Raw genomic sequence first — 21,983 nt, forward strand, 5'->3', positions numbered from 1 at the left:
GCCTTTGCATTTTGTTCCAACCCTGTCCAGAAGCTGGCTGAACTCTAAATGTGGTTCACTAAAAAGCAAGATAAGGAATTTTTGTCTGTTTAGCTAATCCGTGTCAAGGCCCAGGTCTTAAAATATAGTGACAAAGAATAGAAAACACTAGTTATTCACTAAGTAATTCTTGAAAGGCTGTTGGGCTGTGTTACAGACTCACGTTTTGCAAGTGAAGAATATAATTCGTACCTGTTGTTTCTGACAAAGTGGCTGAACTAACATTAATTTTCACCATGCTATAAATGCAATGAGGTCACTTGTATGTCTCCAAGAATCTTTCTTCTTCTTTGTTTTATTTAAACTGTGTGTTATTTGGTAGCCACTGAAATGTATAGACATTGTTCTGTGGTCTTCGGACGTTGTACTTTAGTCTTAAAGGACTTCCCAGTCCACCAGAAGATCTCATTGCCCCTCTCTCATGGCGATAGCATGACCCATGAGAGGCTGGAACAATTTTTTTCAATCCTAGCCTCTCAGAGCAATTCAGATTTACAAAGCTGATGAACACCGGAAAGGATTTTGCTTAGACCTTTGAGGATAATTCAAGGGTTGTGAGAGCTTGGTGGCTTTGCCTACAGGCAGTTCTCTTTCAAGTGCTTCAGGCTTTCAGGAGTCAAGGTTTAATTCATGATTGAATCAGACCTCCAGCCCTTCAAGCCAGAAGTGAAACTACCTTTGATGTCTGGGAAGTCTTCCATCATTAGCACTTTGGTGCCTCAGAGATCCTAGCTGTGGACAAGTAGCAATAGTTAAGCAGAATAGTTTTGGCCCCAAATGTTGGATACTTATTGGGTAGAGAAAAGCGTGTACCAAAGAAAAAAATGCCTTGTTATGGATAAAAACAAAAATGAACACTCCAGGAGGGAAGGGTGAGAGCTGATCCTTGGCCAACAGATTAAATGAGAGAGATTTGTCATCATACGATCCAAAACCTATATTTTCTCACCGGTTTTGTTTTTGTCTTTTTAGTGCCTTCTTTCTGTATTTGATCTATTGGCTGCCTTTTCACTTCTTTGCAATTAAATATTTAGGCAAATACCTACTGCCAGAAAACGACTCACAAATCATTTATACTCCAGAGCTGCACTGTGGAATTCAGCTGAGCACTTGAAAATGTGGCAAATGAGACTGATGGATCAAATTTGAAATTTAATTTTCTTTTAAGCAATTTTTAATTGTGACAAAAAACATACAACAAAATATACCATCTTAACTGTTTTTAAATGTGCAGTTCAGTAGTATTAAGTGTATTCACATTGTCGTGCAACCAATCTCTAGAACTTTTTAAATCTTGCAAAACTGAAACTATACCCACTAAACAACAACCTTCCATCCTCCTCCCCCAGCTCCTGGCAACTACCATTTTACTTTCTGTTCCTATGAATTTGACTACATTAGATACCTCATACAAATGAAATCATACAGTATTTATCCTTTTTTTTTTTTTTTTTTTTTTTTTTGCAGTACGCAGGCCTCTCACTGTTGTGGCCTCTCCCGTTGCGGAGCACAGGCTCCGGACGCGCAGGCTCAGAGGCCATGGCTCACGGGCCCAGCCGCTCCGCGGCATGTGGGATCTTCCTGGACCGGGGCACGAACCCATGTCCCCTGCATCGGCAGGCGGACTCTCAACCACTGCGCCACCAGAGAAGCCCAGTATTTGTCTTTTTGTGACTGGCTTATTTCACTTAGCATAATGTCCTTAAGGTCTGTCCTTCCACGTTGTAGCATGTGACAGGATTTCTGTTCTTTTTAAGGCTAGTAACACTCCGTTGTGTGTGTGTGTCTATACATATATATTTCTGTATGTGTATATATACACACACGTATACATGTATAGATGCACCACATTTTGTTAATCTGTTCATCTGTTGATGGACATTTGAGTTGCTTCTTCCTTTTGGCTATTGTGAATAGCACTGCTACAAACATGGGTGTGCAGATATCTCTTCAAGATCCTGCCTTCAGTTCTTTTGGATATATACCCAATTGTTGGATCTTATGGTAATTTTATTTTTAATTTTTTGAATAACTGCTATACTGTTTTCCAAAGTGACAATACCATTTTACTTACATTCCAACCAACAGGGTACAAGGTCTTCCAGTGTTTTCACATCCTCACCAATACTTGTTTTTTCATTTTGTTTTTTTTGTTTGTTTTTTAAATAGTAGCCTGATAGGTGTGAGATAATACCTCATTATGGTTTTGATTTCCATTTCTCTAATCATCAATGATGTTGAGCATCTTATAAGTTTGTTGGCCATTTGTATATCATCTTTGGAGAAATATCTAATCAAGTCCTTTGCCCGTTTTTTAATCTTATTTTTAATTTTTGTTGTTGGAGTTATTTATACATTATGGATATTAATCCCTTATCAGATATATGATTTGCAAATATTTTCTCTCATTCTGTAGGTCGCCTTTTTACTCTGTTGATTATATCCTTTGATGCATAGGAGTTTTTAAGTTTGAAGTCCCATTTGTTTATTTTTGCTTTCATTGCATGTGCTTTTGGTGTCATATCCAAGAAATTATTACCAAATCCAGTATCATGATGCTTCCCATTTTCTTCTGGGAATTTTATAATTTGAAGTCTTACATTTAGGTCTTCAATCATTTTGAGTTCATTTTTGTATATGGTGTAAGGTAAGGGTCCAACTACATTCTTTTGCATGTGGATATCCAGTTTCCCAGCACCATTTGTTGAAAAGACTATCTTTTCCCCATTGAATGGTGTTGGCACTCTTGTCAAGGATCCTTTGACCATATACACAAGGGTTTATTTCTGGATGCTGTATTCTGTTTCATTGGTCTATATGTCTGTCTTTATGCCAGTACCATACTGTTTTGATTACCATAGATTTGTAATATGTTCTGAAATCAGGGATTGTGAGACCTCCAACTTTGTTCTTCTTTTTCAAGATTGTTTATTCAGGGTCCCTTGAGGTTCCATATGAGTTTAGGATGGAGTTTTCTATTTCTGCAAAAAATGATGTTGGCTTTTGATAGGGATTGCATTGATTCTGTAGATTGTTTGGGATAGTATTGACATCTTAGCAATAACAAGTCTTCCATTCTGTGAACTTTAGATGTCTTCCCATTTATTTGTGTCTTCTTTAATCTCTTTCAGCAATGCCTTCTAGTTTTCTCTGTAGAAGTCTCCCACCTCCTTGGTTAAGTTTATTCCTAAGTATTTTATTCTTTTTTTGATGCTGTTGTAAATGGGATTGTTTTCTTAATTTCCTTTTCAATTTTATTAAATTTTAATTAATTTAGATCTAAATTCAACTGCCTGCTATTGAGTACTTGAAATATGTTTTGTGAGACTAAACTTAACATTTAATTTTAATTAATTTAGGTCTAAATTCAAATAGCCAAATGTGGCTAGTGGCTACCATTTTGGACAGTGTAGGTGCAGAACATTTCTATCATCACTGTTCTCTGGTACAGTGCTGCCTTTGAATATCTGTTTATATTGTCTCTCTTGTGGGTTATTTGTATTCTAAACCTAACTTGAGTTGTAAAACTAAAGTCTTTGTCCTGCTGGTAAGTTGCCTAGACCACTGCCATGGGCTTGCTGTGTGTGTTCCACCTTAGCCTTGTGGAACGTGTTAACAGGAAAGATTATTGTACAGACCACTGGCTGTTAACTCAGATCAGGATGAGAATCAGGAGCATCTTTACATGTGTGGAACTCAAATAGGTGATTGGGTCCAAGACCAGTGGGAAGATATTTAAAAGAACTAAGAGGGTAAAAGCATCTATCTACCTGCCCGGGAGGGTGTTATGTCAAATACTGAGCATTTTTCCAAACTGCTTCTCCCTGTTCCCCCTACTCCCTAAAGGTGATTAAAGGGAGGTCAGTTTTAAGAAAGAAAGAATTGGTTCAGTGGCACTTTAACAAAAAGAAGACTCTGAGGATTATACACTTTAATGTAGATTTATTCCCAGATGCCTGTCTTATCAAGGCATAGATGATGACATTAGTCCCCAAATCCTCCACACAACAAATTACCTTTCCTGACTTATTTTCCCATTCAGGTCTCTCCTTGATCTGACTTTAGCCAAATTAAAATGTTTTGAGAAAAAAAAGAAAAGCAACTCAAGGGCTTAACCCCAACCTCCCTCGGGAAGAGGCCTGTACCTTCCACTCTGGGCACTTGATCTGCCAGAGGCATAATTGCCATCCTGTACACCTATCAAGAGGGTTCCATATGGTGGCTGCTGCTTCTGCTACCCAAGCACTGCAGCTGTTCTCCAATAACCTGCCTCCTGCCTTCTACTACCAGAGACGGGGACAAAGGGTGGTCATGCAGCTGCAAGTGATATAGAGGTGGCACCCTGTGAAGCTCTTTCACCCTGTGAGGCTCTTTCCTGCCTCATCCTTCATTTGTTTTATTTAGAAATTCTGGGGAGACATTGAGTATTATTTGACACTGAGATGTTTTTCCCCCACCTATAGCCCAGTCCATCAACTAGGATGCTACTAAGAAAAATAGAAGCAATTAGAAGAGATGCTGAAGGGAACAAAAGGGGAGGGAAGAAAGAAGGGGCGTGATGTTTGAGCCAGGCAGAAAAGGAAAGAAAAGAAGGTACACGCCAGCTTATTGGCCCTGAGGCTAGGTGTTGTTCTGCCCCTTCCCTAGCACCCTCAGTCTGCTTTCCTGCAAGGATCCCACAGAGTGAAGGACTGACAGGCATCCACACAGGTCCCTCCAGCCAGCATCTGTTCCCATCCCAGAACACTGTTGGCCATGTTTCAGATACTTGGAATGAGTACTTTCTCCCTTGCCCTGTGCCTTGTCTTTTTGTTTGTTTCTGTTTGTGTTTTGGTTTGGGGGGTTTTATTGTTTGTTTGTTTGTTTGTTTATTTTTGTCTTCGTTGACTTGAGACTATCAGAACACTTCTGGGTTTCCTTTTGCCCATTTCTACCTAGGAAAGGTGTCACCTCTCTGGCTGAATTCCTAGTATGCAGTCGTAGGAGGGCTGATGTTTTGGCCCAACCTCAGAGATTTCCATTTCATCCCTAATGAGGAAGACTAAAAATAGCTGAAATTCCTCACCTTGAACCTGACTTTTCCTTCAAGGGCAAGAGGACACTAAGTGAGGAAGGACTTGTTTGTATAACATCCGTATAAAGAAAAAAATGAATTAATGTCTGACATAGCAGACATGTAAATTAAAAAAAAAAAATAAACTGAGCTATAGTGTGTTCCAGGGTTAAAAAAAAAAAACTGCTTAAGAATTAAAAGAGATAAAGGTAGGGGGAATAAGCTGAAAGTGACCTTTATTTTGACATTTGTGTGGGCTAAACCGGACTATGAGAAATTTTGCTCCGGGTAGTTTTAGATACAAAGTATAGATGCTTTCTAAAAGTGTGTTTTTGGTTTTTTTTTTTTACAATGTAAGTCCAGATCACACATCCAGAACCTTCTTATTAGTGTCAGATTGTGTTAATTCAATTATAATGTTCAGTTTTAACCTAATAAAGGCCTTTTGTTGGGGTGGAATGGATATACATGGCAAAGGTTGGAAATTTTCCCAAAAGCCATTCAATGGATTGCAGCTCCACTGTTGAATACTGTGAATGTGATTGTCCCGCTCATGGAAAAATCTAATTATTGTGTTCCTCTGAACTTAGGGCTATAAAAGAGAAAGGGAGAGAGAAAACTTACCCTTCCACCTCACACCCGGCATCCGAAGGGCTCTATCTCCATCTCATCCCAAAGCCAGATCACCAGCTTCCTCCCGACTTTGGTAAGTGAAATGTAAGAGGCTGGCAGGGTTGTTCCATGTTGGAGAATTAAGAGCCTCTGTCCTCTGAAAAGAAACTGTTTTCCCCACACTGTTTGGCCTTCACTTGGAGAGTAATATTTTTCCTCAAAGGAAAGAAAAGAGAAACCTGGAATGAGCCTCTAAAGTGAGTACTTCCGCATTTGCCACATAAAAGACACATTCACACAGCTAAATATCTTCATTTCTCTTCCGTATTGGTGTTCCAAGACTATTACATGGTGGAGGTATGGGGAAAGGAAGGTTCTGGCAAGCTTGTTCTCATGTGCCCCTTTCTCTTTACTTTGTTTGTTGCCCAGGCTCCCATCCAAGTCCTTTCCCCACTTGCCTGGCACCCCCAGACCAGCATCCTCCATGCCTCCTGGACCAGTCAAACCTGTCCCTGCTCAGGTCCGGCCCCCCTCGCCCGGCAACATCCGCCCCATCAAGAGAGAAGTCAGAGTGGAACCTGAGAGAAAAGACCCTGAGAAGGAACCTCAGAAAGTTGCCAATGAGCCCTCACTAAAGGGCAGGGCACTTTTGGTGAAGGTAGAAGAAGCCACAGTTGAAGAGGGGACACCTGTCGAACCAGAGGTTGCTCCCGGTAGGAATCCACTGACTCGTGGTGGAGTGTGGGTTGCTTGCTCTCTTTATTCACTCTTCCTTTTCCTCCTGCACTGCTTTGACTTAGCTTTTTCTTTCTTTCTTTTTTTCCCTTGTTGGGCACTTGAAAATTTTACTCTAAGGCTAATCTGGGGAACTTTTCTTGCATATAATTTTCCTACATATAAAGAAAGAATCATCCATCCTACAGCCTATGGTCAGAGCCACAGCATATTAATTCAGGTGTGGTTTATGAGTCCTTTCATTGGCCGAGTCCAATAATTTGACAAAATGTGGTATTCAGAGCACCTGCATCAGAATCATTTTATCATTTATCCTATTGCTGTGTAACAAATTATTCCAAAACTTTGCAGCTTAATAACAACAACAAACAGTTATTATATCACGCAGAGTCTTGGGTCAGGAATTTGGGAGCAGCTCAGCTGGGTAGTTAGAGGATGGCTCATGCACAGGGCTGTCGGCAGGTGACCTTCGTTTCGTGACACATGAACCTCTCCATAGGGCTGTTGGATGTCCTCACAGTCTGTCCACTCTGCTGGCTTCCCGCAGAATGAGTGAGCTGGGGGAGAGAATCACGAGGAGCCCACAGTATCTTTTATGCCCAGTCTCAGTAGTCACACACGCAGAAATCACGATTTCTTTTCTTTTTTTATTTATTCATTTATTTTTGGCTGCTTTGGGTCTTTGTTGCTGCCCACGGGCTTCCTCTAGTTGCGGTGAGCGGGGGCTACTCTTCATTGCAGCGCACGGACTTCTCATTGCAGTGGCTTCTCTTGCTGCGGAGCTCGGGCTCTAGGCACGCGGGCTTCAGTAGCTGTGGCGCACGGGCTCAAGTAGTTGTGGCTCGCGGGCTCTAGAGCTCAGACTCAGTAGTTGTGGCACAGGGGCTTAGTTGCTCCGCGGCATGTGGGATCCTCCCGGACCAGGGACTGAACCCATGTCCCCTGCACTGGCAGGCAGATTCCCAACCGCTGTGCCACCAGGGAAGTCACAGAAATCACGATTTCTGTCATACTATTCGTTAGAAGCAAGTCACTAGCTTCAGCTCACACTCAAGTTGGGGGGATTAGCCTCCATCTTTTAAAGGGAGGATTTTCGAAGAATTTAGGGAAATATTTTTAAACCACATCTATAATGTTTCAAACTGTAGAACCTGCCCCTACCTCAGACCTATTGAATCAGAATACGTGGTGGATCCAAGGACTCTGAAGGGCACTAAGCTCATCTGTTGACTCTTGTGCAGGATTGCCAGATAAAATAGAATGGCAGTTATCCTGTGTGTACTGGAGTTTGGGGACCACTGGCTTAGCGTATGTGATTGACAGAGGTCAGAATTTTTTCCAAAAGACCCAGTGGATCTCATCTCTACCAAGTTAACCAGATGCTGTTTAGAAGTTTAAAATCACCTGGAACTAGAAATTCAATGTATCTTGTTGAAAATTGTCTTCATTCAAGAGTTTTCTCTTTAAGACTTAATCTGAAGATACAGGGTGGGGGGCAAAGAAAGAATAGTGACTCAAGACAAATGATAGTATAGTAAGGGAATGGACGAGTCCAATACCTGGTTGCATGGAAAGAGGGAGAAGAGAAAGGCCAAAAAGTGTCCTGAGGGCAAAGAAAAATCTGTGGGAGCAGCCGGAGAAATGCAGATCTTGAAAGGAGGGTCTGGAGTGGTCAGGTGCCAGGGATCACACCTCACCATGGTGCCTATGGCAGGGGTGCCCCAGCTCCCTAGGTCCTTTTCCTGAATCCAAATAAGGTCAGAGAACTACTCTCATCTTGCACGTTGGCATCAGAACTGGCAGTGGAGACCTGCAATGTCTAAGGAGCACAGGTGCCGTCGTCTCCCGAAGAGGCTCTTGGTTCCTCCCTCCTCAGACCTGGAGGCAGCTCTGGGTAGACAGAAGAGGCCTCTTCCTTGGTCTCTTCCCGCCTGAGTCCGGGCTCAGTGGTTTGGACACTGGGCATGGTCACAGAAAGGCTTGAGTCCTCTAGTGATGAATAGTCACTAAAGAGAAGGAATTTTTTTTTTAACGTAATGAAAGGCAAATGGAAGATCTCATCTTCCTTTTTCCTGGGGTATAACTTCCCACAGAACCTAACATGAGGCTCTATACTTAGTACACATTCGATATATGTTGTTAACTGATTTAACTTGTATAAAAATAAGGCTTGGTGACAGAGTGTCAGCTTCGGATGTCTCACTTACACACGCGGCTTTTTGTTATCTGTTGCCCGGTTACAGATAGAATACAGTGAAACCGTGAGAACGCGCAGTAATAAACATTCCCTTTTCTTTTATAGCGATGAATTCGAGGCCTGGGGTGCGGGGGATGCTAGTTTTTGTGTTGTTCTTTGGCTTTTGTTTCCAACTGGTTTTCTCCTTGTACTTGTTTGTACAGCTGCTCCGGAGGCAGCCTCAGCACCGGCCTCCGCTCCAGCCTCCACTCCGGCCCCTTCATCCACTGTGACTGCCATCGCTTCTCTGAAGACCTCTGCGGGCACCACTGACCCGGAAGAGGCCACAAGGCTGCTAGCTGAGAAGAGGCGGCTGGCCCGAGAGCAGAGAGAGAAGGAGGAAAGGGAGAAGAGGGAGACGAAAGAGCTCGAAAGGTAAAGGAGTGACACTGCTCAGTGACACCCTAGTGACACCTTGGATTAAGTCTTCAGTCAGGGAGAAGAGGTAATAGTAGTGTTGAAGGTGAATCTATTTAGTTGTTTCGGAATTAGTCTCCCCTGGTGTTCCCCTGAGCACTAAGCGACTTCTGTAAGCCACATTTTCTTATTATAATGACAGTGCAACAAAATTGATGGAGAAGGGGTTTTTTGTTTTGTTTTCGAAGGACTAGGGAGAAAGGTTTAAAGAAAAAAAAAAAAATCATCCATATTCTTACCAGATTTCAATAATTGTGTACATTTGGGGTTACCCTTTCCAGTCTCTGAACAGTGTGTGGGTGTATATACATGCATAAATATATACATACACACATAGATTTGCATAATTGTAACCACAGTAGAGGTACAGTTGTGCAGTCTTAATTTTTTATTTAACGTATCTCTCATCTCCATGTTTCCTCATTATCTTTCTCATTATCTTAAAGATGCATATTAACAGCTCATGTTTTCTTCCAGATAGTATTCCTCTCAGAGGGTAGCTGCGTGAGATAGTTAAGTGCCCCATGACTGCCTGCCAGACAGTATGCCAGGGGCAGTTTGCTTAGTTGCCCCCCTTCTGGAGCTAATAAGGCTAATGTCAATATAATTGTTCTTCAAAAAAGCAGAACTGCCTCTCCGGAAAGGACGGCAGCCCCAGTGCTGGGCCGCCATCTTGGACATGCCCTACCCTTGGTCCCAACAGGGAGCTTACATGGTCCATCTTGTCCCTGTACTGAAACAGAACATTATAACCTTTATTTACTTACAGAGATTTGGAGGGGAGCGTTAAATTCGTTACTAAAAAGTCACATTATTGGATTAAACAGATCTCAGCCTTTAAAGATAGTTATATTGCAGATCCTTTAAAAAAAAAAAAAAAGAAAACAGGGTTTTCCCTGGTGGCGCAGTGGTTGAGAGTCCGCCTGCCGATGCAGGGGACACGGGTTCGTGCCCCGGTTCGGGAAGATCCCACATGTCACGGAGCGGCTGGGCCCGTGAGCCATGGCCGCTGAGCCTGCGCGTCCAGAGCCTGTGCTCTGCAGCGGGAGAGGCCCACGTACCGCAAAAAAAAAAGAAAGAAAGAAAACAAGCTCTCCTCAGAATATGAGTGGATACATTCTGCGTCTGTTTCCCACGAGGCAACGGGAGGCTGGGAAGGGGAGGAGGAAGGAGAGAGGGTGGCCTCACGTGTATCAGGGGATGCTGTTGGCCAGACCTCCCAACAAACTGTTCTCGCGGTAACCACAAACTCCATCGCTCCTTGCCAAGGAAGTCCCCTCACGTATCTTCGTCTTGTTTTGTCTTTTTCCAGACAAAAGCGAGAAGAATTGGCCCAAAGGGTGGCTGAAGAGAGAACCCGCCGAGAGGAGGAAGCCCGCCAGCTGGAAGCTCGGCAAGCCAGGGAGAGGGAAGAGCAGCTGCGGCGGCAGGAGGAGGAGCGGGCCCGGCGCGAGCGGGAGGAGATGGAGCGCATCCAGAAACAGGTAGCGGGGGGCCGGCTCCCGCCCGGGAAGCAGGTCGGCGCATCCTTGGCTCAAGATGGGGCAAGGGGCAGCCCAGATGGGAAGAGGAAGCTGTTGAGCGTGTGGTTAGGAGTGCTTGTGTCTCCCCCGTCTGCGCTCGTGGTCCTCGCGTTCTCCGTCCTCGGGTGCCCCGGGACCTTGGGGACAGTGGGCAAAGCCGGCCTGAGTGTAAGAAGCAGACACCGACTTCCCGTTTTCAGAAAGAAGAAGAAGCTCGTGTTCGGGAAGAAGCAGAGAGGGTCCGGCAGGAACGGGAGAAGCATTTCCAGAGAGAAGAGCAGGAGCGCCTGGAGAGGAAGAAGGTAGTTGCGTCTCTGCGCCCGCAGCCTGGCGCCCTCGCTGCTCTTGATTCTGCCTAGACTGAAGCCGGCTCCAGACCAAGAGACTAGCTCACTGCCATCAGAAAACAAAAGTGTCCTGCCCATTCCAGGTTAACTAAAGTAGCTCTCAGTATTAATATTCTCCTCCAAAGAAATCGCTCTTGGTGTTTCAGGCTTCACCAAAAACAGTTGCTTCCAATTCATGCGGCTTAAGCCAATTTCAACTTCTTTGAGTAACTCCAGTTAAGACAAAGACAATTATATTTTCCCAAAATAATGGACATGTTTCAATGCCCTGCTATTTGCTTAGTCAGTGAAATGCGCCAGGCTAGCTTTCTTTCCATATCTGATGTGTTTGCTCAATTCTGCCTTTTTTGTAGCGGCTTGAGGAGATAATGAAAAGAACCAGAAGAACAGAAGCTTCAGATAAGGTACTGAGATGGCCTTTTTTTTAACTATTCTTAATGGCTTTTTTTTTTTACTTTCATTTGTAATTTTAACATTAAAAAGTCTTTTTTTTTTTTTCTTTGTTAGAAAACCGTTGATCAGAGAAATGGAGATATAACCAAGGGAGCGCTCATTAGAGAAACAGGTACTTAGTTCAGTGAACTCAAATCAATACAAATATAAAATTTTTAAATTTATTCTGTGGAGGTCAAGATAAACATTGATTTAAAATAAAAATACTCATTGACTCACAGAAGCTTACGTGTTTCTCATCTAGTCCACAAATAATCCCCTTTATCTAAAAATCTCTAGCATTTCTAGCAGATTTTTTTCACATTTGTTTATATTCTAATGGAGTATTTAATATCTTAAGTCATTTTATATCATATATATGTCTATATATCTATGTGTATGTATGCCTCTATAGATATGTATACACACGTATATGTGTATATACACACACGATTAGAAGAATTTTCTTTGAGTTTATAAAATTAAATTTCATTTGTCATTTACTATCTGCTAAAGGAATCTGTGTTTATATTTGCTATTAAGGACATTAAATTTAAACATTTTGACAACTTGTACTTACGGCATTTCTCAGAAAAGGCTTTAAATGTTATTTCTTTTAGTTCTGATTTCAGAATAGAGTTAAAATTTGAAATTTGTTGAAATTTCATTAGAAAGTTGTTTATATGCCATAGGCTTTGGACAAAGATGATTAATTTCTTGGTGATTTTAAACCAAATTTGGTGTATATAAAAGTAAAATTTATCTTAGTATTTTAGTACTCACACTCAACTAATATTTATTAAATGCCTTCTTTGTGTCAGATACATCTGCATACATTTTCTTGTTTAATTTCCATTGCAGGCCTGTGAGATAGGAGATGCCTTAGCTTGGAGTAAGCAGGCATTTTCAGAAAACTTTTGTGTGCCAGGCCCTTTTGTAGGTGCTAGGATTCAGTGTGAGCAGGTCAGCTGAGGTCCCTACCCCCGAGGAGAACTCAGATTGAGTGACAGGCCCAGCTCGCACAGCTGGAGTCCAAGTCACCAGCTTGTAATTTGGCTCCTTCCGTGATTCCACCTGGTCTTCATGATTGTACATACAGGTGGTTGGTCGATAATTCATTATTCAGTCTTCCTCTTTCCTCATCTGCAGTATCAACATGAAAAGAAAGGACCAGAGATACCTCAGTTTCTTTTACTGTTTATTGTAGACTGGAGTAAAGATCAAATGAGATGATTTATGTGCAAGAACATTCTCTGTTCTGGGGTTTTCAAATGTAAAATACTGGTATTTGGGGATTTGGTTTTACTTCAGTAGAGGCTATCCGAGTTCCTCTATGTCATAATCCCTTCAGTGTGGGGCTTTTCATTCTCTTTTAAAGATGCCCTAATTATATTTGTTTGGAGAATAGCCTAATGGTTGCATATTAACCCCACTGCATTTTTAACAGGTTGCCTCCAAGAATGTTGTGATACATTCAGGCTTAAAGCAGGCATGGCACCCAGTAAGTCATCAGAATGAGCATTATAGAATGTAAATTACACCAACCCAGGATTATTTGAGGAGCCGATGCTGTAGTTTGTACATGGCCGGGCTCCTTGTTGGTTTTTTTGTTTTTCCATGTGTCTTCTTCCTGCTATTCCCCTATCAATTCTTTCGATTATTCTTTGTACCTCAATTCGAGAATGAACAATGGCCAGAAGGAAGGTGCAACTTGTCAGTCATCACACCTGTGTTTATCAACTCTCATAATAAATTTGGTTTGAGTTAATAGTGCTAAAACGAGGCCTGAGGATTATCTAACATATGTTCCTCTTCTCCTGGTCCCACATTTGGTTGAGGACTGAATGGTATCACCAGTGCTCCAAAGAGAATTCTAGGCTGGGCAGGCAGGCGAGTTTGCAGACCTATCAGAAGTCTTCTCAGAAGATTCCTATTACTAGCTTTGCAAATTTTGGCAGCTTTTAAGTTATTAGTCTCTTCTTCTTAAGATTTTACGTAAACCTGGCCCAGATTTTAAAGTCAGTCATCAATATTGTTTGCTCATGCTAGACTCCAGTGGGGAATATTGAATGACTAGGTAGCACAGTTAGGTACAATTCACTGGCCTTCCATGCATGAAATCCCTACCATTCTTAAGTGGGACTAAAACTGAATTTTCCAAAATATTTTTCATCACTTAGGGTGTTTCATGGTGATTTGCTCCAGATCCTTCAGTAATAATTTGTTCAGCATCAGCCTGACCAAATCAACTTACTGTTATCTTCATCAATTGCTTTGGTTTCAGTATTACATACTTTTTTGTCCAAAGTCAATGTGGTGCAAGCAGAAATAATCACAGCACTGATTTCCACCCTTACAATGTGCTGGGCAGTGTTCTAAGTACTTTGCATGTGTTAATACATTCAATTCTCACAGTAGCCTATGAGTTAGGTACTATTACTATCCATGAGAAAACTGAGGCCCAGAGCGTTTGTGGCTTGCCCAGGGTCACACAGCTGGTAACTAGCAGAGCCAGGACATAAATCCAGGCATTCTGGCTCCTGGGGTTTGGGTTTGATAGTCGAGTAGTAGTAACCCTTTGTTCCATCTTCTTTGCCATGTCCAGCGGTATCTGCACTTCCAAATATGACAAACTCTCCAGGACAAGGAGAACCAGTAGCCAGCCCCCATGTGGTTGCCTCACACCAATCAGAAGTGACTGTGGAGAGGTGAGTTAGACAACTGCGGCCTTTCTTACTGATGCACATTAGAGCAAAGCACGACTGTTTTTGCCCCACCAATCCCACCAGAATTTTTTGGGGCCAGACAGAATTTGAGTTTTAACATGAAGATTTATTTAGGTTCATTAATGTTTGGTAGAGCTAGTAACTCTGTAATCTGAGAAAAGGAAAATGTCTTTTTTTCTTGAATCTCTAAATATGATGGTGAGGTTTTTGTGTGGCTATCAAACAAAATTACAGGGAATAATTTGTTACTTTCCTTTGTATGTATTTGGCATGACCCTGGACCATCTTCACACCCTTTGATGATATACAGCAGCTGTATTTTCACTGTATATAATATTATAGTGAGTCACAGGTTTGTTCCTTAGTAAAAGTAATTTAGATGCCAATATTTCTTTTACTAGTAGTAGAGCTTCTTATTGAGGAAACAGATGGTTGCTAACAATAGTTAAGAAGTGTGGGTTAAAGAAAGATTGCCTTCCTGTTCCCTTGCATTTATACTGACAGCGTTGTAAGAGTGCTCTCAAAACTGAAAATTAAGGGTAATCATAGCCTGTGCCTAGAAATCCAGTCATAGAGAACTTGTAGAAATATTTATAATAATGTTCAAATTTTTCAGCTGCAACTTTTTAATTATCAGAATTTACTGAATTATGAGTTCTGTCTCTAATGCCGGAGTCTTTGCTACCATAAGAGAATTGAAGCTCCTCACATTAACTTTTTTAATAGATAGAAAAATGTCTTTTAAGATCTAAGATCTTTTTTTCTTCCAGTTTTACTGAGATATAATTGACATACAGCACTGTATAAGTTTAAGGTATATGGCATAATGATTTGATATATATAAATTCTTTTCTTAATCTAAAATCACATACTATACAACATTTTATATTGTTGGAAGCCATGAAAAGACAAGTTGTCCTAAGATGGACATCCTAAGATATCTATAAGTCATAAGGTATCTATGTATATCTGTCTGGGACAGTAAAAATTTTTTTAAATTTGCCCAGTATAGTACCAAAGAAAATAATTTTCCTAAGAGAGATTTTAATAAGCATTTGATTATGTTTAATAAATTTATTGTCATAATTACCCAAGAGATATATTAAGTGATATTTCATTTTTTTAGTTATAGTTTGATTTTCAAATAAAATACTCATTTCCAACTACTATAATTTATGGCATTTAGTTCATTGATGTCAGAGATTTTTAGTAAAGGATAAAAAGTACCACAGAGAACCCCATTATTATAACAAGGGATAGGTTTTTTAAGCCACTGATAATTCTCTCTGAGGAATAAAATTAGCTTATACTTTAGCTGACTCTCTTCAGTGGTAAAACCAAGTGATTAATCATTGTATAAGAACCTGAAACATATCTTCAAGAGTCTTGCATCCAACTTCAACCTCCAGAGAGTAGCCAAAGAAGGGGAATTCAAAAGCCGATACTTGTATCTTAAGAGGACACACAGATCCATAAACCCTAACCCCAGCAACTTCAGCTTCAGTTTTATAGTTTCTGCTGGTCACAGTGTCCTCTGAACATTTAATACTTGTTCATCCAGAGCATAGGGCATGATTATTCCTCTAATTGCTAACAGGTAAGAATGGGTGGGGTGGTTGGGTAAGAGTGGGAGGGGAAATGAGGTCAGCTGTTGATTCAAGCCTGGGGTTGGCGTTGCCATTACAGCTTGTCAGCACACGCAGGCCTGGAAAGTGACGGGAGTTGACATGGTCAAGGAACAAGGGCTTTGAAGATGCATTTCTTTTGCCAAAACTTCTACTTAAAAATCTCTCTGGGATGGGAACCAAAACTCTTCCCCCGATTACAGAAAGCCCATTGGTACTGGGAAAGAGCAGGAGGAAGGGCGTGGCAGCGCAAGCACTATAACGGCGGGTATTAGGACGGGGTGTGTGCGCGAGTGCACACGCGCTAATGTAGGCTGCTGTGATGCCGAGCCTCTTCTCCCCTCCTTAGTGAAATAGCGGAAACGCACCATTATGGTCTGAATCTGTATAATATTTTTATGTTCTCTTCCATGGCACTTTTACAAATAATATTTTCAACATACCCTGCAATACCTTGTGAAGCACTTAGGTCAGGCATCTTTATTTTTTTTCTAGAAGAAAGGGTTTAATAATTAACAAAAAATACCATAATACCCAAATCAGAAATGTTTTAGAATATGTTCCACAAAGTCAATGTATCTCACTGACTGGGGAAAGTAAACTATTTCCTCAGTAGGGAAAAAAAAAAAGCAAAGATTCCTTAAAAAAAAAAAAAAATGGGAAGATTAGATGTCTACTAGCTTCATTTTCACCATTTGGGAAGGAGACGGAAAAAGACTAACTTACGAAAGTTCCATTTGTTGGCATTACTGACAGTAGAGACCTGACTTTCTGATCTCTTCCATAGATCTCTGTCTACAGGTAAACATTGTTTATGATGAGTGTGTATTAGAAGTTAAAACCGTCATGATTTTTGTCTCACATTTTTAGTCTTATTAATATTTTCCATTTGAAAATTTTAACTCTAGAATTTTGTCAAATAGGGTCATTTTTTATACATGAGCCACTGAACAAATTATGAAGTTTGCAAATATGTTTACTGCTGCAGTCAGATCAAGTGAACAATAAAATTAATCTAGCGTTCATTTGGTGCACAGGCATTGTTTTGCTGCATTGTAAAGCATAATAGTGAACATATAACCTAACGGGCTGCCTATTTGGTTATGGAGTGTGTAAAGGGAGTGAAAAACCTAAGAGAGGGACTTCCCTGGTGGTGCAGTGGTTAAGAATCTGCCTGCCAACGCAGGGGACACGGGTTCAATCCCTGTACAGGAAGATCCCACATGCCGTGGAACAACTAAGCCCGTGCGCCACAACTTCCGAGCCCACGAGCCACAACTACTGAGCCTGCGCACCACAAGAAAGAATAGCCCCTGCTCGCCGCAACTAGAGAAAGCCCACGCACAGCAACGAAGACCCAACGCAGCCAAAAAAAAAAACCCTAAGAGAAACTATAGGTAGAAACTAAGAATTTGTTGGCCAGTTAAATGTAGCTCAAAGGACTTCCCTGGTGGCACAGTGGTTAAGAATCCGCCTGCCAATTCAGGGGACACGGGTTCGAGCCCTGGTCCAGGAAGATCCCACATGCCTTGGAGTAACTAAGCCCATGCACCACAACTACTGAGCCTGTAAGCCTAGAGCCCGTGCTCTGAAACACAAGAAGCCACTGCAGTGAGAAGCCCGTGCACGGAAACGAAGAGTAGCCCCCGCTCAACATAGCTAGAGAAAGCCAGCATGCAGTAACGAAGACCCAGCACAGCCAAAAATAAATAAATAAAATAAATTATTTAAAAAAAAATGTCGCTCAAAAATCCAAGATATTAACCATGAATTAATAAGAATAAGGTGGGGTCAGAGGCATATTTAAGGGGCAAAGATGAGAAGGTTGGTCTTCAACAATTTACCTATAAAATTATGCACATGTTTTAGGAAGCTGGAGACATCCAGGAAGGGCTGGAATTTGAATAGCTGGGACTATAAAAAAATGGCATTATGAGAAAAACATAGGACCAGAGATCACGCATTCAATCTGGACTGTCTCCCAGTAGTTGTGTGACTTGTGCAAATTATCCCCCCCATAATCCCCTCATCTTTGAATACAGATCCTAATAAGGGCTACTCTTTATAAGACAAAGAGATATAAAATGCCTGCAGTAGACAGGCATGTTAAATATATGTAGAACTGTTGATGATGAGGATCTATTCTAATTGATAACTTGGTCCATTTGATAAGTTTTATTTTTAAAAGCTGTTTTTTTAAATAAGAATTTAAAGTACAAATATGTCAGAATTCACCATTTTTGTTAGTAATGATGAGGTCAATCATTCTAACATTTCGATTGTAAGATTATAAAAGTATTTATTATAAAACAGTTTGTCCTAAAAATGTTTTCCAGTTTTAATACTAACTCCTTTTGATTTTGATGTTTCAAACTCCCTAGTACTCCCAATTTGGAAAAACAACCAAATGAAAATGGAATATCAGTTCAGAATGAAGATTTTGAAGAAATTATAAATTTACCCATTGGATCTAAACCATCCAGATTAGAGGTCACCAACAGCGAGAGTCCAGACATTCCTTTGAATCCTATTTTGGCCTTTGGTGATGAAGGGACACTTGGGACCCTGCCTCAGGTAGATGGTGTTCAAACACAGCAAACAGCAGGTAAGCTTGCCTCGAACTCCCTTCAGTAATCATCAGAAATAAATATGTGACACCCAAGAGGGAATGAACCTTCTGCTGTGTGACTGTGGCACACTTTGTCCTTCAAGGGACCAAATAAGCCACATGGAAGAGATTGTGCATGGGTCATTAGAAGTTCAATTTTGAGTTGGGTTGGGCAACTTCTAGGGCCGCTCTTGTTCTCCCACTCAGTGTAGAAATTCTGTCCGCAGCACCCACTGGGTATCCATGGGCCTCTCCTCACGGAGCGGCACTCATTGCCCAGTGGCAGTGCTTCATATTGCGTGCCCAGATCACGCTTCATATTAAGACAGAAGACCATAACTGAGTGGCCATTGAACCTAGTTCTGTCCACTAGAGAAAAGGTTTATTTGGTTTCTATTCCATCTTTCTCAGCTCTTCAGACATTTTAAGACTGCCAACATGTTCTCCCACCATTTTTCTCTCATTTGGGTTTAGCAACCTGGGATGATATACTATTGTCCTTTTTAAATGTAATAAGATAGTTACAATTTAAGGTAATGCGACTAATATTCCAGACTAGGAGCATACTGAGCCCAAGGGCCTTCCATCCCTTGTTGAGTGACCGTAGCTGTTGAAACTGCAAGTGACTCTCTTATACCCTGTCTCTGGAACTCACACTTAACCTGAAGTCATTGTGCAAAAAGAACAATAGCTTTACAGGACCCAGAGAAATAACAACATAAAACAATTACCAGTGCAGTGCTCATAGTAACTCAACAGCACAGTCCCATCAGTGCCAAGAACAAGTGGGATAATCCAGCTCCATGTCTTTTCAAACCTCTTTGATTTCTATCAGCTTCTCTCCCAGCACCTCACTTTCATGTATTGACCAGCATCTTTTTATACTGTTATGAAGAGAGCCAAGCAAATTCAGGATGTTTATAGATGAGTCGGTAAAGCATTATTTGTGGTCAAATTGTTTTGTCATTTAGATTCCATCTGTGCACTTTTAACATATTTCCCACTTTAAAACTGGTTGAAAAAGCCAACTTTGAACCTCCTATCCAAATGAAGCTAGTCTTTCTTCCTTCTCTAATATACTGACCTGGGGAGTGTAACTTCCCTTTAGTGATCTACTTTTCTAGATTGTAAAAGGAAGAAGGTCCAGCTGTGAGTGGAAGCTATAAAGCCTGACATTCTGACTCTTAAGCCTTTGAGAACAATCTGATTACCTGTGTGTTGGTGGAAACATTCCTGGTACAGCTTCCTGCTTTGTCATGTCACAGATTCAGAGAGATGGAAGGAACATTCAGATGACTTCCTGCTTCATTCGCCAGGCTTTAAATCACCTTTTGATGTACCTGTCATTTCATTCTCACTCTTCCATACCTTCTCTAGGAACATAGTCCAGTGTCTGTGATATTAAGTGGTGTTAGGTTTCTTTTGTGGTCATGACTACTTATCAACCAACATTTATGTAACCTCCAACGTATGGCTGGAACCCGAAGTATCGGGGACTGAGGATTCAAGACAAATGAATGTAAAGTCCCTGTTCTCAAAGAAAAGTACAGTTGACTTAACGCAGTTTGGAAAAGGAAATGATATATAGCCTAAGTTAAAGAAAAGGACATGTTTTCCTATTAGTGGTAGAATTCACTTACATATAAGACCACCGACCCTGATAAAATTGCCTATTCTTATATAAGACAATGTATATAAAAGCATGGTAAAGTTTTAGGAATGTAAGATATTACTGTAGTATTCTTTAAGATTTTAGATAAATATCATATTAATCTGTTCTTTTTTCTGTCTCCTAATATAGAAGTTATATGAGCATTTCTTCTAAAGAACCAAAGCAGAAATTTAATAAGAATTTCTACAATTAATGGAATTCCTTCCATGCTACAAAGGAGCATCTCCCCTTCCCCCATTTTCTAAAGGTTTCTTGACCATCATTTTGAAAAGACTTTATTAAAACCAGCTAAAGACAACAGACTGGATAGCTTTTCTAATAATTTTCGCCAATAGAGAAAAAGAAATCCTCCCTTGTTCTTCAGTGCTTTAAAATAGCTTTTTCCAGTGTGCTCCTTCTTAGGAAATCAATATTTTTCTGCATTCTCTAAAAGATGAGAGCATTTGGCTGTAAAAGAAATGGGCCGAGTAGGCATGATTTTTCACATAGATATTTTGGACTTTAAAAGCTAACATGTAAAATTGGCACAAAAATTTTTACCTTTTACAGTGTAATACTTGAAATATAAGTACCTCTTGGTTCAACAAGTAGAGTGAATAGGAGAGATGTTTAAATTAAGCCTGTTTGTTTAAATATTATATTGCAAAGAGCTCTATTTGTAGAGGCAGATTACCAGGTTCTTGTAAATGCAACTTGTACATGGACATTCTGCAAACCCCACTGTCCCATTCTTCTTGCATCTCCTTTTGCAAAACAAACTCAACAGTTTTAAAATGTGAAAAAAAAGAACATTATTTTTTCAGAGCAAGAAAATAATTTACTGTCCTCTTAAATAATGTATTTATAAAGTTTTTTTCAGATAAACTAATCAAATAAATTAGAACAATGTGACAACGTTGCAGAATTTGATTTATGAGATGCATTCCTTATGTTACCATGAGAGAATGTTGTTGATGATTCAGGGCTATTTCTGAAGTCTGTTTATTGCTGCTGTCCCCAGTGATGGTGGGACTTACCTTTGCCTTACCTGATCACAAATTATTTGGAGGTGGGGGAGAATAAAGATTTAATATTTCTTTAAATAAAAAAGAGAATTTGGTTTTGCTCGTTTAAGAGCAATGAAAAAATGATGGAATGTGGACTGTGTTTGGCACCCAGGACACGGCAGGATGATACCTTCATGAAGGTCCTTGTTCTGCGTGGCATCCATCAGCTTTCACCCTTCATCCTTCTTCACTTTCGCTGCTGAGCTTGGCTGTACAAACTTGCACTTTCATTTGATAATATAAATTCAATTTTATTTTGCCATTTGAGAGACTACTAATAACTAAATACTGAAGGAGAGAGAACACTGAGGGAACGCATTTTTTTATTATGGAGTGTTTAAAAAAGGTAAACTTCTGCCACTAGAATGTGTTTTTATTCAAAGTGGGATTGATTAATCTAGATTGAATGTGGGGCTGTTCATTTATTGGACCATTTCCTTAAAATCCAAGCATACCGTCTTTAGTAACAGCTGTAATTTGTTAAAAACATTAATTTGGGGTTTTTCCCTGTTCTCAGTTGTCCATGTACACATAGTCATATTAAAAGAAAAATCTGTTCAACCAAATTGTTTTTTTTTTTAATCGACCTAGCATGAAACACCAAATAAAATGTGTATGACATATTTTTACTTTTAGGCTTCTCATATGTTATAACTTCACTTAGGTTGATTCTTGAGTTTTCAAATTGTTCTTCATTTAACCTCAACCAGCTTCCTCTGAACAGGCATACAGAATAGGTTGATTTAAAATTTAGAGCAGGAGTTCTGTTTTGGCTAGGTTTTCCTTTATTCATTTATATTTAACTTAAGCAATCATGAGCAAACTGAATGCCTCTAAGTAATCAAGTTTTAATCAGAAGTGGTAGAAAATTGTTAACCCTGTTTTGTTAACTACACTGCCAGAGGATGACCT

At 40.4% G+C, this 21,983-nt stretch overlaps 1 protein-coding gene across 3 annotated transcripts in view; it reads left to right on the top strand.

Annotated features, from left to right (window-relative positions):
* Positions 1-21,627, top strand: part of MAP7 (microtubule associated protein 7) — a 163,352-nt gene extending 141,725 nt beyond the window's left edge. For 2 of the 3 annotated variants that reach the window (XM_082855449.1, XM_082855448.1), the window contains 10 exons: positions 5,683-5,798; positions 6,134-6,417; positions 8,840-9,050; positions 10,405-10,576; positions 10,816-10,917; positions 11,316-11,366; positions 11,470-11,527; positions 14,000-14,102; positions 18,127-18,350; positions 20,155-21,627. In XM_082855449.1, coding sequence (XP_082711575.1) covers positions 5,683-5,798; positions 6,134-6,417; positions 8,840-9,050; positions 10,405-10,576; positions 10,816-10,917; positions 11,316-11,366; positions 11,470-11,527; positions 14,000-14,102; positions 18,127-18,350; positions 20,155-20,165 — 1,332 coding nt within the window. In that variant the 3' untranslated portion in view covers positions 20,166-21,627. Of the gene's footprint in view, positions 1-5,682; positions 5,799-6,133; positions 6,418-8,839; positions 9,051-10,404; positions 10,577-10,815; positions 10,918-11,315; positions 11,367-11,469; positions 11,528-13,999; positions 14,103-18,126; positions 18,489-20,154 lie in introns of those variants that run through there. The other variant, XM_082855447.1, reaches the window with a different exon arrangement.
* Positions 21,628-21,983: the final 356 nt, after the last annotated feature.

Source organism: Leucopleurus acutus (genome assembly GCF_964270905.1).
Source record: "Leucopleurus acutus genome assembly, chromosome: 15".
Lineage (NCBI taxonomy): Eukaryota > Metazoa > Chordata > Mammalia > Artiodactyla > Delphinidae > Leucopleurus > Leucopleurus acutus.